This window comes from Telmatherina bonti, assembly GCF_933228915.1.
Source record: "Telmatherina bonti genome assembly, chromosome: 14".
Taxonomy (NCBI): domain Eukaryota; kingdom Metazoa; phylum Chordata; class Actinopteri; order Atheriniformes; family Telmatherinidae; genus Telmatherina; species Telmatherina bonti.
Genome location: NC_136612.1, coordinates 19853983 through 19872023, shown reverse-complemented (window position 1 = coordinate 19872023; position 18041 = coordinate 19853983). Strand labels below are relative to the sequence as shown.

Here is an 18041-nt window from a genome sequence, read left to right as displayed (position 1 = left end):
CCCTTCTCTCAGTTAGAAAAGAGCTCCTTGTTAATTTATGGCTGGTTAGTCAGGCTTACTGACTTCCGTTAGGCTGCAGAGATTAGGCCAGGTTGAAAATGGTAAGACTTAATAACTCTTCACGTTAGCTTAATAAGCAAAGGACATATTTTTGTGAAGCAAATTTTACTCACCATGTGGGGTTTGTCTAATTGGTGCTTTTCAGTGTCAGATTTTTTCTTCATTTTTTATTTTAATCACTGCATGTGTTTTAATTATTCCTTCTTTCTCTGCCTTCTTCCTCCATATCTTTTGCTTTAGCATCGGGCCATATAATGATGCGACTTGGCTTGTTATTTCTGAACAGATTCAAAAGTGTCACCCAAGTTTTGTCAAAAGAACACAGCTCTGTCTTTGTCAGTGAGAAAGTCTTCTATCATTTCTTTTTTTTTTCACACATCCTGGGCATACATCAGAATAAATATGGAGGGCAAAGCTGGGCCTTTGAGTATAAAAAAAAAAAAAAAAAATGATCATGCATCATTGCTGCGTCAAGAGTTTCCGTGTCAAACTCAAGGAGACGAGCAGCTATGTTTTTGTTTTTCACCACAGAAACCAGACAGGGAGAGAAAAACAAGTCTCAGCTGAGTGGTTTAGGCTAATACAAGTTACAATACGAGTATCAAAATACAACACACTTCAGCTGCACCTTTAGATGATAGACTGCATGGGGTCTATAGTGCACGGATTACATGTGAAAAATGAAGGAGAGTAGGAGGAAAGGGTGAGGTGATGCCTGTGGGTAATAAATACAGAACCATAACACAATATCAGCTGTGATTTGACCTGGCAAACCGACCGTGCCCTCTGCGATTAGCCTAGACACTAATCTAATGCACTGCATGCTGCCAAGAGGAAAACAAAGACAGGGGTGTTCACACAAGTGCAAATAAAACACAGACATGCATACACATATCAAACAGGCTCAAAAGGGAAAAGCTAAATGTAATCTGTGAGGGCAAAGCTATGCCGTATACACACGCGCACACACACACACACACACACACACATACTAACAAAGAGAAATGCGACGCAACCGCTGGGGATAAACTGATTCGGCTCAAATGAAGATGAATGTCCCTGCTCCTTCCCTGGTAAGTCTGCAGCTCTGCTGTTGTTTTTCTGCTATTATACCAGCCAGTCTTCCTATCTATCTTCCTTCCTCCTTCACACACAAATGCACACCTCAGAGGAAATACCCATTACTGCTATATGTGAAACACTTATCCTTAGCCCAACCTTAACCCACATTCAGCCTAAACCTGCTCTTCAGTGTCTTCATATTGAAATTCAGTGGTGATTTTATGTTGTGAGGACATTTGTTTTTTGGGTAAAGGTAAAACAATTTATGTCCCCACAGAGTGAGTAATACACACACTCACTCTGACTTGTTTTATCACCCATGTCTGAGCGTCTCATTTCACTTCAGTCGTAGCAGGTGTTTGAACAGATGTGTTTGGGATTTAAAAAAAAAAACAAAAACTTAATTCTTTTATTTTTTTGTTGTTTTTTGTGTTTGTGTACCTGTGCAACACTTCCCCATAACAGTGATGAACACACAAGAGCAAGTTCTACTCATGCAACAATTGAAACTAACACAGTAATCATCCAACATCTAGCGCAGTCGTGATCAGCTTTTAATTAAAGAATAATTTCTTTAGGAATAATCAGCTGATTAACAAAAAATCTGTTTAAAAAAATGACTAAAATAAATAGAATATGAAGGAATGGTTGAGGCATCCTGCCTGGTCTGTTGCTACTAACACAAGCCCTTCACTTTCTTCCTCGCAAATCGCTCTCTTTTAGTTCTTTTCCAAACGTTCTATTTATATTTATTTATTTTTTTATCAACTCTTTTAGCAGCAGATTATCATAAATCTTTATTTATCCAGGAAATGAAAGTCAAATCAATTTCAGCATTAAAAAACATAATAAACCATGAAAAGTAACTGAAAATATCAAATACATGTAGATATAATAACAAGGTATTAAAAGCTTCAATGAATTTTCACAGATCATGATAGCAAAGACTTTAGATGCCAAAACTACCAATGTTGTTATCAATCATGGCCAAATGAGGGCAGAGCTGTCAATCATAGCATTTGCAACCAGATCAATCTGCTCTTAGGGTTTTATTACACATATTTAATGACGTTTGGTTTGAGGAATTGTTAGGGATAATCAGCTTGTACCTGGTGAATTAGTCAAATGTAGAATTAGAGTTCTAGTAAATAAAACTATTATATATATATAATCCTTTTGTAGAAGCTACTATCTTTTTTTTCATCTCTTTCATGTTCTCTGTGATGCAATTGCTCTAAAGCATCTAAAGACTGAGGAACTACACTTCACATTTTTTTTTCCCAGCTGGGGCATAATTTGGCAGCTACATTTTGCTTTATGGGACTGCATCGGGTGCCAGCAACTAGTGATCAACGCACTGGCTAATTTGAATATGCACTCTTCATGGCTGAGTCCTCTTGCAATGAAACGTAAGAGGGCAATATTGGAGGAAGTGAGGAAAATAAAGGAAGGGAGAGACAGAACAAAAAACAAGGTTCAACATTGAATTGACTTTTACTGGCTAGAGAGAGCTCAGAAAAGAGACAGAATGCAAGACAGATCCTGAATTAATCTCTGTGAAAAGGCGATGATGAGCTCAGGTTCAGTAGTGTTATAACTTATAAAGTGAACCCAAACCAAAAGGTTCTTTTCAATTAAGAACATAATGTTATTTGTAATTATTTTCCAGAATGATGTTTCCAAACCTGACCATACCATCACAGACATTACTTCACCAGTTACTAGAAGGCTTTTCTTTATTAAGAATGCAACAAATTTTTAAGTAGCTGATGAAGTTCTAAAAAAACTGTTTCCTTGAGTAGCAACGTCATCAGAATCCAGTGCTTTTTTTAAAATTTATTTTCTATGTTTGGTTGTATATTTTTGCACATCACTTGATTTTCTCCATCAAGATTGAAATAAAATAAAATAAAATAAAATAAAATAAAATAAAATAAAATAAAATAAAATAAAATAAAATAAAATAAAATAAAAACTACATAATCTAAAAAACAGGCTCTTGCGACAAACACAAAACTGAATAATGCTTATTTCCAACACAAGTGACGTACTGCAGTCATGTAAGCTACTGTACAATGATCTGATTTATACTGTATTCCACCAGTGTCAGCTGGGACGGGCTCAAGCCCTCTGCAAACCTAAATAGCATGAAGCGGGTGAAGAAAATTGACAGCGGAAGACTAATACAGGAATGACATGACATATTAACAATGACAGAATCCAGGAAGCTGCTGAGTTTTATTGATTCACTATTAAGTCTTGATTTTAAGAGTGGGGAACAGGATTAATGCTGACACTGACATAAAACAGTTGCTTACCCAGCCATGACGATGAAAAAGTCCAGCCTGTTCCACGTGTCTCCTAGGTAACACCGACGGCCAAAGATCCCAAGGGCCACCATCTTTACTACCATTTCCAGTGCAAAGAAGATGTAGATGAACGCATCAAATGCCTATGAGAAGAGAAATGAAGGCGAGTGAGCTAAAGAGAAAAATAAAGTTTGGATAGAAATAACATTGCAGACATGTGCTGTCTCCATGGTAACGCTGGGCAAAATTACTTCAAATCAATATCACGATTAATTAAACAGGCAGGTTACCTCGATTGCAAATAATTGGCAGTTATTTCAGTATATTTTATTTTTTATTTTATTTTATTTTTTTATATGATTTTTTGTTGGTAATATTTTTGCAAATATTACAAATATTTTCTTAATAGAAGAACAAAAATGTATAACAAGTGTAAGGAAACACACAGTTTAATGGTCACTTAATTAAAATATCTTATACATATTTCTCTAGAAGTGTACATTTTCTAACAATTTAAATAACTGACATGAACAGAATAACATCAAATAATGTTTGGAATATCAGTATTGATTATTTCTTTTATTCATTGTACAGTAAACAATGTGATTTGATCCTGTATCACTTTTAAACTTCATAAAACCATCTATTGCCTTATATTTTCTGACTTCCAAAGGCTGTTTTAACACTTTAAGTGTAGCTGATTCACACTTCAGCAGTCTCACAGGAGCTGTCAGGGTAGTTATTTTCCAGCCAACTGACCTTGGACTCATCACACATTATTATCTAATAACACACTAACAAACTGATGTGAGAAGTTCAAGACTGATGAGCTTTGATGTGTTTATGCTCTCTGGTAGTGTTTATGAAAGCTCTGTTGGCTATTGATGAAGCCAGATTTGGGGTAAATGTGATCTGAGTGACTTAAAAGAGATATATCTATGGGTGACGAGAAGGATTTATGCCAAAATAATGCCACACAAAGCAAATGATGTCCTCCGCTGCAATGCTTGAATTGCAAGAGAAGCAGAGAGGTAAATGGAAGAGAAAGAAGGAGATCGAGGCAAAAGCTCTGAGATAAATTGAGACAGATGAGAACATATCTTTGCCCTAGCCTGTGTGCATTATTAAGCTCAGATCAGTGGCTGAAGGGCCTATTGTATTTGTGGAACAAAACTTCCCCAGTGCTTTAGCCCTGGGCTGAATGACTGTCTTTGCTGCCTTGTTACGTATTCCTGCACCATGTAATTCAAGCTGCTACCACTTGACACAGTGATTCCCAGGGTCTAAACATTTAAATGAAGTCATGGCTGCTTGTTAAAAATACACTAGTCATTATTCTGCTCTTTAGTTTGTCACCCATCCCCACAGAGAAAAACACAATGGCTCCTACCCTGCTTTAAGAATAATATCATATTTAATCCTTAAGTTGAAACAGGAATGAATTTATCTCAAAACTGCTTCTAAAAAAGATATTTTGATGTGAAAAACATAATTGAAATATGCAGAAACTGACAGATAGATATGTTCGTTTTTGTCATGCTTAACAAAACGGCTGTTCCAGGATAGCAGGACAATTTCTGTTTTACAGAAATTGGGAAAGATTGGGAACAAAATAATGATGAGACACTTACTTGGATAAACTAATCTCACCGTGACCTGAGACAAAAGGCAATGCTAAAATAAAGTGCAAAAAAGAGGATCCAAAATATTCTTTAATATGCGAGTTTGCATTAGGAACATAAGAATGCATCATTACCATCTATAAAATCTGTTCATTTATTGCCACATTGCATGTCCAGATAAAAGTTATAAATCAGTTATAAATACACATGTTTGCAGTTTATTTATTTCTCTTGTAATTAAGAGAACATTTTATTTAACATTTATTTATCTGTTTACCTTAAAACAGTGAGTGATATGAAAAATGGGAATTGACTCATTATGGCTAGATAAAGGCAAGTTCACATCTTCTTTAACATTTAATGTTTTTTTTTTTTTTTTGTTTTTTTTTAAAATCTTTTCTGACTGGATTAAGTGAATCACTGCAGGCAATAAAACTTTGCCACTCATCGGGCAAGGTTACATGATGTTTTTTACTTCAGAATTAATAATTTGGGAGTAAATAATTCGGAATTAACGTGTTCTCCGACGAGTTCACATGAAAATAATAATTCCGAATGAAGTTTTACATGAAACACATCCTTAGTTAATTCCTCTTTAGAGCGGCGGGTTGGGAAGGGTTCTGATTGGACAGAGGCACCCTCTGTCTGTGACGTATGACGTATACTGGAAATAAACAAAGTTGGCTCCCGGCTTCTCGTCTTTTCAGTCGTAACTTGTAAAAACTACATAATAAGTACCGGTTTCGCATCTATTTTTATTATAATTTTGAAGTACCAGCTCAACACGAGCATACTACTTCCCTTTTTGCAGCAACTGAGAAGAAGAAGACAGACCACTGAACACGGGAGGCAAAACAACACGAGTCATTGGGACAGGACAAAACGATCATGCGCAGAACGATGGGAATTAACTTAGAGAGGATTCAGATTTACATGACACAGGAATTAAATAGTTCGGAATTAAAATGCGAATAAATGTGTATGTTGATTTGTGTATGTAAAGTGCCCTGGGATAACATTGTTGTGAAGTGGCGCTATACAAATAAAGTTGAATTGAATAAACCAGCCAATTACATCTGAATTAAGTTTAATTCCGAAAAGAAATTTGCATTAGGAATTAAGTGTTTATATGGTCGTCTTTCATCAGTTTAAAGTGGAATTAACTTTTCTTCGGAATTAGACAGGAAATAAAACTCCCATGTAAACATCGAAATTGTAGAAAAATGCAAATCATGATAAAGGTTTCCTTTCCTTATTTGTAACATTCATCCTTTCCTTTCACAGAAGTTCCCCAGCCTGTATCTGTTTATCTCTTATTTTACCACTCCATCATATTTTATCATTTCTTAATCAAAATAACATGCCATTTTATCGAACACACCGGTTCTCTGTGATTTTGTTACATATATGCAGCTCAAAACGTAGCAGCAGAGGTAAACAGTTCAAATTTGCATGTGAATGTAAGAAACATTTGAACATGTAAAGGACTGCTCTTGGGTACATGTGCAAGTGCAGTCCTGAGTCTAAATGAACGGGCATGACAGCTCGGCGGTGCCTCTGAAGCAGACGTGAGTGCTCCACCATCGCTCACAGAGAAAACCACATGCATCACCTCATTCACAGCCAGCATACAGATTTAGCAGCATTCAATGGGAAAGATGAGAAAACCAGTTTCACATGCTGTTTAAATGATGTTTTGATAAATAATGCAGTAGACGTGCTTCACATGTAATCTGACATTGGCTGCAGCAGTCAAACCCCCGTCGCTCTCTGCTCTGAGTGAAAGGAGAATGAATTCATCATAGTTATTTGTCACTGCTGCCAGTTTCCTCTTCTGTCAGCCTTTCAGGTTTCATCATCAACGTGATTTGTAAAGAGGTTCGGGGTTCTTGTGATGGACCCTTTCATGGTTTGATATATGAGCTGATGTGGAAGCTACTTTATATGCTGTCTTTGTGCCACTTATTTGGAAGGAGAGGACATAGTAAGTGGGTCATCAAGAATGTAATGGCGGACCGTTTAAGAATAAAATTATGTTACGTGTGTCTTACTTTTCTTGTGACTGACGAAATTAACCAAAGACACCCCGAGGACAAATCTTCACTTAATACTCACAAGCAAAACAGGACAAGAGGGAGAATAACAGAGCAGATTGTTCTCTGCAAGCGTTTTATAGACATTTTAGGTCTTGTCAAAGGTTAAACCAGTGCTGTTTTGAAGACAGGATGAAACTTCTCCTTTACGTTTGCAATCAGGCATTCTGGGGAAGACGTCTGCTTCTTTACAACAGGTACAATTTTCTGTCCTCAGCTGCAGCTTGCTGGTGTCAGTTTGTTATCTTTGAGTCCATAAAGAGACATTTTTTCACCCTTCTGACCTGCTTAATCTTGTTCCACTAATTCAGATTCAGCCCAGGTCATTGGGCGAGTGTGGTCAGCAAGATTAGGCGGTCACAAATGTCATGTTTTAAGTGTAAGTAACCATTAAACTTGAGGTGTTTGGACATGCTGAGAGCTTATAAACTTCGTGCAGAGGTTTTAAATTTTGCCCTCTGCAGCAGTGGGGGAAAAAAAAACCAGCCTCAAAATGTTGCAAATATCATATAGGAGCATAATGAGGATTAATCTGCTTTTGAGAAAAGTGCTGGCATTATTATCATTATTATTGTTAGCCTCTTTTTAATGAATAAATATCGGTCTATAGACAGTTGCAATGCAGTCTCACCCGCATCACAAGCCTTTAAAACAGAATGTGTTCACTTTCTAAATATTTTTCAGCTTTCACAAAATTGCTGTCGTCCACGTGTATCATCTGTCGAAACGCTTATCTTTAGATTAAAGATATGCAGAAGAAGATTTTTGCAACAGGTCTTAGTTAAAGATTTGTCTCAAACAATCATTTCTAAATTGCTTTTGCCTTTCTATGTCACTATATTTACATGTTGGTTGTATCATTAAAGACTAACAGAGTCTAATACGTTGTGATAAAACAGAGTATACACATGGTAAACTGTTTGTTTGACACATGTTTTCTATATTCTGGAAAGAAATATAAAAATATTTTCAAGTATGTGCATCATGCAAATAATAACATTATTACAAGACATTATTCACAACTTCTAATGATAAAAGGAAAAAAAAAGTCTTAACCATGTTAAAATCCAGGCATACAGTGTTCCTGTTCGGTGTCACTCACACGACCCCCCTAATATGAATAAGTCATCTTCCAGTCTAATCATATAAAGTTATTTTGGGGTTTTAAACTGCAATCCGGGCAGCTGAGGAGTCTTAGTGCAGAAGCAGCGGAGTAATAGACAGCTTCATCTACCAGGCTGTCATACTGCTGAACTTTCTCTTCCTCTTCTTCCCACTCTGTCTCAAGCCCTCACAAACTTTGCACCTCTTGACCCTTAAACCACAAACTCTAGTCCATCTTGACATTGATATGGCTGTTGATACATTTTCTCTTCGGATCATACGTTGCATACATATATATTTTATTTTGCAGCATAAAATCTTATACTTTATGCTGTATGTTTTATGTTTATGTTGTTTAAACTGTTTTTGTACATGAACCTGGTTATATCCTTTTTATATGTTTTATACTTTTCTCACTGCAGAGAAAAAAGACAAAATACATTTTAATTCTCTGTGTGTGCTGTACAGGTGGCAGGGTGGAAAAATTCATTTTCATAAATCTTAAATCTCATCTTGATCTTGATCAAAGTAGATTTTAATAAATATCTCATAAATATATCAGTTTTGTACAGAACCTGCATGTTTTATTTCTGTGACAAAGTAAAGTAACATTAGCATTGTTTTTTAACAAATAACAGAAAACATGAATACATATTGCTACAAATGCATGGCATGGCACGCCACTCTGCGGTTTATTTATATTTATATTTAAGAGAAAAATAATCTAGCTAGTGTTTCTCTTGCCTAGTAGCAGATGGGAGCTTATTTCTTTTATTACATATATGACGGATAAATACTTTATTGATCCTACAGGAAATTTACCCTCTTTATCATTGTGACTGTATGGTTTTATATTTCTTGTTCAGATTTGATTTTGGACAGTTTCTATGCAGAGCACCTGGATTTTATCATGCCAAGCCCCAGTCATGTCTAAGTTTGTTCTTGGTTGCTTGCATGCTGTTGGATTTTTTACAAATCAAGTTTGTCTGGGCCATTTATTGTCTTTATAAGTGAGCCCAATGTGAAAGGATTTTTCCTGATTAAATGATTCTATTTTATTTGATATCTTTCAAAGCTGGCAATTCCTGCTCAGGGTCATCTACAGCGGTCCTATGGGGTTTGTTTAGTGTTGTAATGTTCTCACTGGTGCATTTGGACACCAAGGGTGTGATTTTGGTTGACAGACGTAGAAACAAGTTCACAGGATAAAAAAAAGAACCTGAACAAAGCTGACTGGTCAGGGATGCAAATGATGATCTTAACACAACCAGTCAGGAAGCAAACTCTAAAACGAGCTTTTTGTCTGCCAAAGATTCTATCACTGGTCTCACTTAAAAGTTATTAAAAGGCTCTTAACCCTTAACTAGTGGGGCCCTTGGGCCATTTTGAAGATGATAACACAGTTTTGTGCAAAAAAAAGTGTTTTTTGTTTTTTTTTTGTTGTGTGTGTGTGTGTGTGTGTGTGTGTTTTAAAGTCGGAAATGGTCTCTCACAGCCCTTGTTGATAATAAACAGATGCAGTCAATATATATCATTATTATTAAATCAGAAAAGCATTGATGCCTTTAGTGATGCCACAGCATAGAATTAATATCATATTTTAATGGACCAACAGGTGGATGACGGACCGGCATGCGCAGTAATATTGAAATATGAAATGTCTAACAGATTGTACAAGATTTTATATTAAACAATTCATAAAAACATCTCAGGGCACTGCCCCGCTGGTTAAGGGGTTAACCATCCAATGATCAATCAATGCAAGAAGGGAAACTGTATGAGTAATCGATTTTACAATGTAGTAGTTTTTTTTATGTTTAGGGGGGGAACCTTCTTGATGGGACCAGTGCCCATCACCCCATATTAACACAAACCAGAGCAAGAACCTCAACACAAGCTGCCATTGATGAGCTTAATGGAGGGATGCATATATGGATGAATGGATGGAAGGATGGATGGATGAAAAGTTTATTATTGACTGCAACAAAGTGCATATATCCTGAACTGTTGATACAACTCAGTTTGCATCATTATTGTATAAACTGTACTGACAATAATTATCACAATTGATTGATGGCTTGGCCCTATTTTCAGGTATTGACCAAAGGCCACACTTTCTACAAAGCTCCAGAAGTCCCCATATCTGACTTATTACTCTCCCAATCTAGTTCTTCCAAATAAACACAGGAACTTATCTTGTGGTAATGCATATATGTTGTGGCCATTACTGCTTCTGTTGCCTCCGGGAGGTGAGTTAGATGCTTTAACTATTAAAGCCCTGTCAGCAAAATCTCCCCCATTACCAGTAGCAACAACCAGAAAAGGACTCATGGGGGGGGGGGGGAAATGTGCTTGTTAAATAGACAAAAGATGGAGGAAGAGTGAGACTATGTTTGCCAGATGGAGGAATGGGAGAACAGGGAGGAGTAAAGATGGCATTAGAGGAGGTGCAGGGTAAAAGCGGGAAAAGAGATTACGAAGCAGGCGAGTGTTGTGTTCTGCAGTAGCAAGTGCCTCAAAAGCTGTGCACAATAATAAGAAAACCTGATGGGATAAATAAGCCCTTCCACATTTAGCCTACAGGCCTGTATTTGATATCATAATCCACTCTAATGTGCTGTAGGCAATGAAATGTGGCAGTACAACAGCACATGAAACAAACCAGCAGCAAAATCCTCCCAGGCAGGTCAGAAAAGAGAGATTCTCAGTGTCTCTGGACATTAAAACCAAAAGCCGGCCAGGCAGAATAAAGTTGTCATTTGCCACGCTTAAAATCTTGATTTCAATGAATAGCAGTTACAGTTCCTGAGGTAAACAGTCCAGCTACGTACACAAACACTTCAAATTAGACAAGTCTCCTCCCTGTCCATTTTTAAAGCTCATCTTAAAACCTTGCTTTTCCATGATTCTTATAGTCAGGATATGAGCATCTCCTGAGTTGGAGTCTGCATGTACGGGACCCAAATGCTCTTATAGTTATGGGTAGTCTAACCAACCATTACTTATGTAGCAATGAGGATGTCACCTGATGCACTGAGAAGTACCTCGCTCTATTTCTCTAATATATTGATGTATAAATATATGACAATATTGCCATCTCTAACTTATTTCTGATTTTTTCTGCAGGTCTTCCTGATTAAGTCAGTTGTACATGTTGATCTGTCTTTCCTGTCCTCTCCACCCCAACCAGTTGAGGCAGATGGCTGCCCTCCCGGGTTCTGCCGGAGGTTTTCTTCCTGTTAAAGGGGAGGTTTTTCCTTCCTACTGTCACCGCATGCATGCTCAGGATGGGGGATTGGATCGAAGTCATGACTCGATGCAATCATTTGGTTTCTATTATAGGATATGTATGAATTGGCTTGAAATGATGTGTATGTTGATTTGTGTATGTAAAGTGCCCTGTGACAAAATTGTTGTGAAGTGGCGCTATACAAATAAAGTTGAATTGAAAACTCATCTTAAAACCCATTTTTACTCCTTGGCCTTTAACCAAACATAAGACAGTTTCCAGTCAGTGTGCAATAGATTAGTTTTATTGTTGGTTTTTACTTACTATTTATTCAATTTGTTTTTATTGTTTTATTTCCGTATTCCTTGTATGACCTGTTGTTTTATTGTGTTATTTATTTTGCAGTTGATCTGTTTTATTCTGTTTTTAATTTGGCCGATTGTGTACAGCACTTTGTTTCAACTGTAGTTGTTTTAAAGGGCTTTATAAGTGAAGTTGAGTTGAGTTGAGTTTTTAAGTAAATGTTTTATAGGAGTGAGAGTCAACCTTTTTTGCTTTTTAGTCAGCAATCCTCAGTCAAAGGATCAGCCATGACCACAAGCAGTGATATTGCAAGCATGAGAAAAAACAAAATATAATTTTATTTCAACTTAGAGTGAACTGCACCATCCATTATGTAAATGGATGTAATCAGTCAGTCAGCTGGAGCTGTTAATATCTGAAACCAGATGTTGTGTAGTAAACCTAAAACAGCTTTTTGGTTCTTTATTATTAAAGGTAGAGTATGTAAGATTTTCAATATTTTCAAAATAAATTAACTAAAAAAAAAAAAAACTACAATCATAATTAGATTTTTTTTTAAAACATGTAGGTTCCAGTCTGTCCATATTTGATGTGTTATTAAATTACAAGTTTAATTAATGACAAAGACCCTTCTTGAATGTTTTCTGACCAGTAAAAAAAAAAGTACTTTCTGCCACCAGTAGGGTGAGTATGAGCCCATTTATTGCAGAGCGGCTCTGAGCTACAGCTCACAGGCGATTCCTGCCCTCATTGGATCTGGCAGGGAGGAGGGGTGAGGGGTGAGTTTTGCTCATTACTGCCAACCTGTGGTTGTTTGTGAATGTAGCAGTTTTGTGGTTTTGCTCATGACCTGGTGTTTGCCACCTGGTGGTGGAAAGAATCGACTTAAAATCTTACATACTCTGCCTTTAAGCAATAAATTGCCAAGAATGAGTTTCGCATGATGGTGAATCTTTACCACTTGTAAGCATCTGCAACTGCAGCTTCAACTTCTGTTATTCTCTCTGCAGGTGACAAAAATCACAATGCAGCTCTTCAAGACTTTATTAATGCAAACTCAGTCCCAATTCCCTCCTCAGATACAGGAGAAGATAAAAATAAAAAAAAAACATTCCGGGAGGGAAAAATTCAATCTGAAGTGTGTTTGCATCACAGCTTGAAGAATGCCGACAAGAAGAGGAGTGGGTTTCTTTGTAATTGCTTGTTTTGTTCTGTTGCTTCCTCTGTGTGATGATGACATGTTGTTCTCACACACACACACACACACATAGGTCTTACTTACCTGCAGTATTTGGCAGCGGTCTGAGGTGCAGTCGATGTTCTCGCAGGGCTGGTACATGCCCAGCGTCACACAGTTGAGGAGGATCACCATGATGCTAATCCTCTCGAACCACGTACTGACAGAGCTGGGGTTAAGGATTGCTGCAGCTGAGAAGAAACTCACAATCACACACTAGATGTTTCACATAGGACAAAAGAGGTATAATGAGTGAGGCTGATTGTAAGTTACAACAGCTGATGTCTCATAGTTCTGTGATCAGACCCGAAGCATACAAATATGAATGTCCCGTGGGATTCTGTTGCAGAAAAATCGCTGCATAATTGTGTTAACATGCAGTATATAGTGTCATTTCCCACGCTGATCCCCTTCTCTATGGTAAAGCCGTTTCAGTATAAGCATAACTGACTCATTCATACTCATACATAGCATGCAACACATCATTAGTGCTATGAGATCATGCAGCTGGCACTCTGCCTCTCGGCAACACATCAAAAACACCTTTTTTTTTTTTTTTTTTTTTTTTTTTTAGTATCAACTGTATGAGTCATAAAATCAGACCCCAAGAGTAACTGTGTGTAGCATTAGGCTACATAAGTTTACACATGATCATTTCAAATGAATCACACACCAGTCAGGTAAAAGTAGAACAAAGTTATGCATGAAGTTTGCATTAGGATACAAAAATACCAATAAATGTGTAGAATTAGACAAATAAAAACTTCAGAAAACAAAAACTGAGCCAAGTTTCAGAGCAATGTTTAAAATGCTTATCCTGATTGTTCCTATTTAAATAAAGAAGGTGAGTTGCTGCCAGATGCTGCGAATCAAATGCACTTTATCAAGAGCTCGTCAATAAAAGAGAGCATCTCTATAAAAATGGAAAATCTTGCCATGTGCTGGTCTGGAGATTTTACAAGCGAGTTAAGACAATGCCACAGGTGATCTTAGAGAGGCAACTGTTGCTGTCCATCTATAAGAGAAGACTTATATGGTCACTTGCAAACATGTTAGAGTGAATTTTTCTACAGTAAGAATTGTTTTTCTAAAAATAGGAAGCATTCAAGTCAGTTTCAACTTCCCAGGAGTAGAAATCCCAGAAAGTTCACTCCAAGGTCAAGAAGTTGGCCAGAAACCAAAGAACTACTTCTCAGACTGCAAACATCAGTTGAAGCATGAAATGTTGAAGTTCATGATGGCAAAGTTAGACAACAAAGACTGAACAAGTATGACTTGTTGGGAAGGGGAGCCATCTGTCTGGGAGCTAAAGCTGGGGAAAGTCTGAAGCTCAGTCTGACTGAAATACTGCTGAGGGACCCTTAGATGCTTCAAACCTCAAGGAACTGAACCACTGATGAAGTTATAAAGTTATAAAGAAAATGATTCTTGCAAGTCATTGCTGCTAAAGACAGTTCAGCTTCTGTGGTGCTCTTACTCAGCTTCTGCATTTGGGCTTAGTTCCTGTTGAACAAATGATGAGTTGGTGTAATTTGTCATGCATTTTTTTCTGTCGGAGGTTTTGTTTACCTCCTTTTAAGAGCCGGTGAGGGCCAGATTATTGTTGGATTTTTTTCTTAAACTAAGTGCTGATGAGTAAAACCTGCAAAGTGTATTTTCTTTTCCTCTCACAGCCTTGCAGCATTCTAGATCCCTCTTCATCTTTTGTTCTTTCTTCTCATCTCACTAAACCACCTTGTCAGTCTTACAGGCTGCTTTGCCTCCCCGCCTGCCCCTCTACCAAAGCTCTGCTAGCACATCCTGCATATACAGCACAGACGTTGCTCAAGACTCAGCACAAAGTAAATGAATCAACTTGCAAACATGAATAAAACTGAAAAGATTCTACATTTATTATGCATATGTAAGCAAGAGGTATGTGTGTGTGTGTGTGTGTGTGATAATCACTATAATGTAGTTGAAAACACTAAAAGCTTTCTTCATCTTTTATATTTTGAGTTGTCAGCTTCCGTTCCTTCTGTTCCAGGCACAAACCCGCCAAGCCTCCTATTATGTACTTTCTCTCTTTAGCGAGCTAAAGCTTGTTTTGTTCTCATGGACTTTGCACTTGTGTCCATGTGTACCATGCATGTCACTGTGGGGAGCCACGGTCTTCATGCATGACTGCCAAAAACAATTTTAAATAAATGCATTCATCCATCCAACTAAGCTAGTAAATTTGTACAAAAAGTATGGACTGCTGGGCAAACATTTTATGTTTGGGTGATTGTCGGATTTCACACACAGAATATCATGTAAACGTTGAGTTGTGTGATACTTTTGTAGATAATGTTTTACCAGCCGGCATTTGCACAGAGACTTTGTTATATGTGAGAGTGATGGTTTTAAGGACAAAAGAAAAAACAAAAACAAAAATGCAGCTTGAGGATAGTCCAAAGAAATCAGAGGATCAGCACACAAACTATTCCTCTTTTCATCCTGACGCTTTGGAGTTGAAAACATCTGTTATTTCTTTCAGGATTTCTGTTTTGTCTGCATAAAGATACACTCCAAGGCAGACGCGTTAAAGCCATACTTTTCATTAATCTGTATGTCTCTCCATCCTGCCCGCTCCTCACCACCATGCAGGCTATCGCTTTAGCACATCTCTCTGGGGTAAAAGACAAACGGGTAGAAATAATATCACAATGTCTGTCTGCTTTCACGTCCATGTTTCCTCATCTAACAACCAATACCTTCCTTTAAAATAGAGGTCTGTAATTCCCCTTCGGGTTGCAGTGTTGTTGTTTTTTTTCCTTTTATTTCTCAATATCACTTCCATTTTCCCAGCTCACAGCACCTTTACCCTTCTATTTTCTTTCCTTTCCCAAGAAGGCCAAGAAATTTTGCCTCCACAACACAATCAAATTCAAACACTGTAGGACACATTATAAAGCAACAGGCAATGGAAAACCAATCAGTTTAGAAGTTCTTGTGCTTAGTAACCCCACAATGCAACTACAGTAGGTACCCTTAGGTTGTGTGTTAGCAAAGGAAGATCCAAGAACCGAGCTATGACATGAGAGAGACAGATGGAAATAAAGAGAGAGACAGATGGAAATAAAGGGGCGGGGGGGGGGGCAGATGGAGAGATTCAAAAAGCATGGCAGGATTGTTTGGAGACTTACAGTGGCTTTAAAGAAATATGTAAAAGAAAAAAAAAAAAATCCTGCACAGCAGCAGGGATGACACCCGCTTCATCCAACACTCCTTCCTTTCCTGAAAGACATCTCCTTTCACACTCTAACGTGCTCCTCGCTTCCGACTTATTAAAAGTTTGCAACGTAGCAACAGTATTTCCTCTGACATGTGAAGTGACTCAGTTGTGTCTTGAGTTCGGTTTCTTTGTCATACTGACCCCGAACCTTTCTCTCCTCTGGGAGCGAAGCAGCAGGCAGCTGACTCACACCCAGCTGACTCCAGAGCGCTAGCTGATGCATGGTCATGTCACTCCCTAATCATGTTGGGCGGGTGCTAACAGAATCTGACACCGAGGATGCTTTGAGGAAGAAGAAAAGGGGAGGCATGCTGTTATTCAAGATCAGCATTTAATTTGATTGTTCTTTTAAAGCTATTACACTCAAAAATGTTATCCACCCAGAAAGCATCCACGTGTGACTGAAGACGTTTCGTCTCTGTGTGCTTTCCTCTCTTTAGCATCACATCTTTTTTTTGTTTTTTTTTCCCTCCGCTCTGCTCAATGTCTAATCTTCTTGGGATGCGGACAGGGTCTTCTCTCTGTCTTTAGTCCCTTCTCATCTTTTCCCTCCTCTTCTTCTTCATGTCTCTACCTATTTCAATGCCTGTCTCTCTGCGTCAGTACACATTTCGTCAGACACTTGTCCCCCTCTTTCAACCTATTTTTCTTGCAGTATTGGGCTTTCCAACTTTATCAAGCTCACCGCTTTCCTTTTTTGACAACATGTTTCATGATCCTCACTTAATGTCTGAACTCTTCTTTCTGGCTTTGTGACATTCATCAAGAAAGCATTCATTATTAATACCTTAAGGATGTGAGAAACCATTTTAAGGAGGAAAAAAGAAAATCATTTTAAAGATAAAAATGTAAAATTGATGGCCAGTGGTGCCAAAACTAATTTAGTACGCAAATGCATTTCATTATTTATTTTTTCCATGTGAAAATGTTGCGACTCCAGCCTCAGAGCTGAGATTAATTTTAATCTGTGTATCATTTAACCTACTGAAACAGTATGTGACTGCTTCCTAAAACTTCACTCAGTGATATTAAACCACCTTTTACCTTAAACGACCAATTGTTATTCAAATAACATGAAAAACATGCTCTAGCACAAAGAAAATAAATAAATGAAAGAAAACAAGCTTTTTTTTTTTGCCTGTGTGCTCTGAGAAGCTGGACTTTACAACCACTTCTGTCCAAATTCATATAAATTATGTGACAGAATTTGAACATTTAATAAAAGATCTGAGCCTACAGTCTGCAACTGTTTGCCGCTTGAGGCAGTTTTTCCTCTCTAATACATGAATTTTTAAAACATCTCTGAATCTGAAATTATACCTACTCTTGTCCTGCTATATGTCCACCAGAGTCCAAATTCCTTTTAGTTCACATTTAGCCACCACAGTCATATTGCATTTTGTTACCATAACAGAGGAAAGTGCTTGAAAGGCTTGACACCTGCCAGAGGGTCTACACGACCACAACAGCTTCGAGGAGGATGCCTCAGATTAGTGTCAACAGTTCAGTATTCAACCAAGTTTGAAATATGATCACAATGTCACCTTGTGTTCCCAAACTAAGGTGCTGGGGATTGGCAAGGGAATTGTTTTCTGCAACATGATAATGTCAGCGCAAACTTGGCCTTTGATCTGCTGAGCAAAAAGTGTCATCACTTCATTGTTTTACAAATCCAATTCCAGTGCAGTTGAGATGTTGTGTCAAATGTAAATAAAAAACAGAATACGATGATTGCCAAGTTATTTTTAAGCTGAATTAAATCAATT

The 18041-nt window shown here is 37.6% G+C and overlaps 1 protein-coding gene across 1 annotated transcript in view; it reads right to left on the bottom strand.

Annotated features, from left to right (window-relative positions):
* LOC306765162 (voltage-dependent T-type calcium channel subunit alpha-1I-like) overlaps positions 1-18041 on the bottom strand; it is a gene marked incomplete at its 5' end in the record, with an annotated part of 138867 nt that overhangs the window by 82461 nt on the left and 38365 nt on the right. The window contains 2 exons of the mRNA XM_079252531.1: positions 3441-3574; positions 13065-13204. Coding sequence (XP_079108657.1) covers positions 3441-3574; positions 13065-13204 — 274 coding nt within the window. The remainder of the gene's footprint in view (positions 1-3440; positions 3575-13064; positions 13205-18041) is intronic.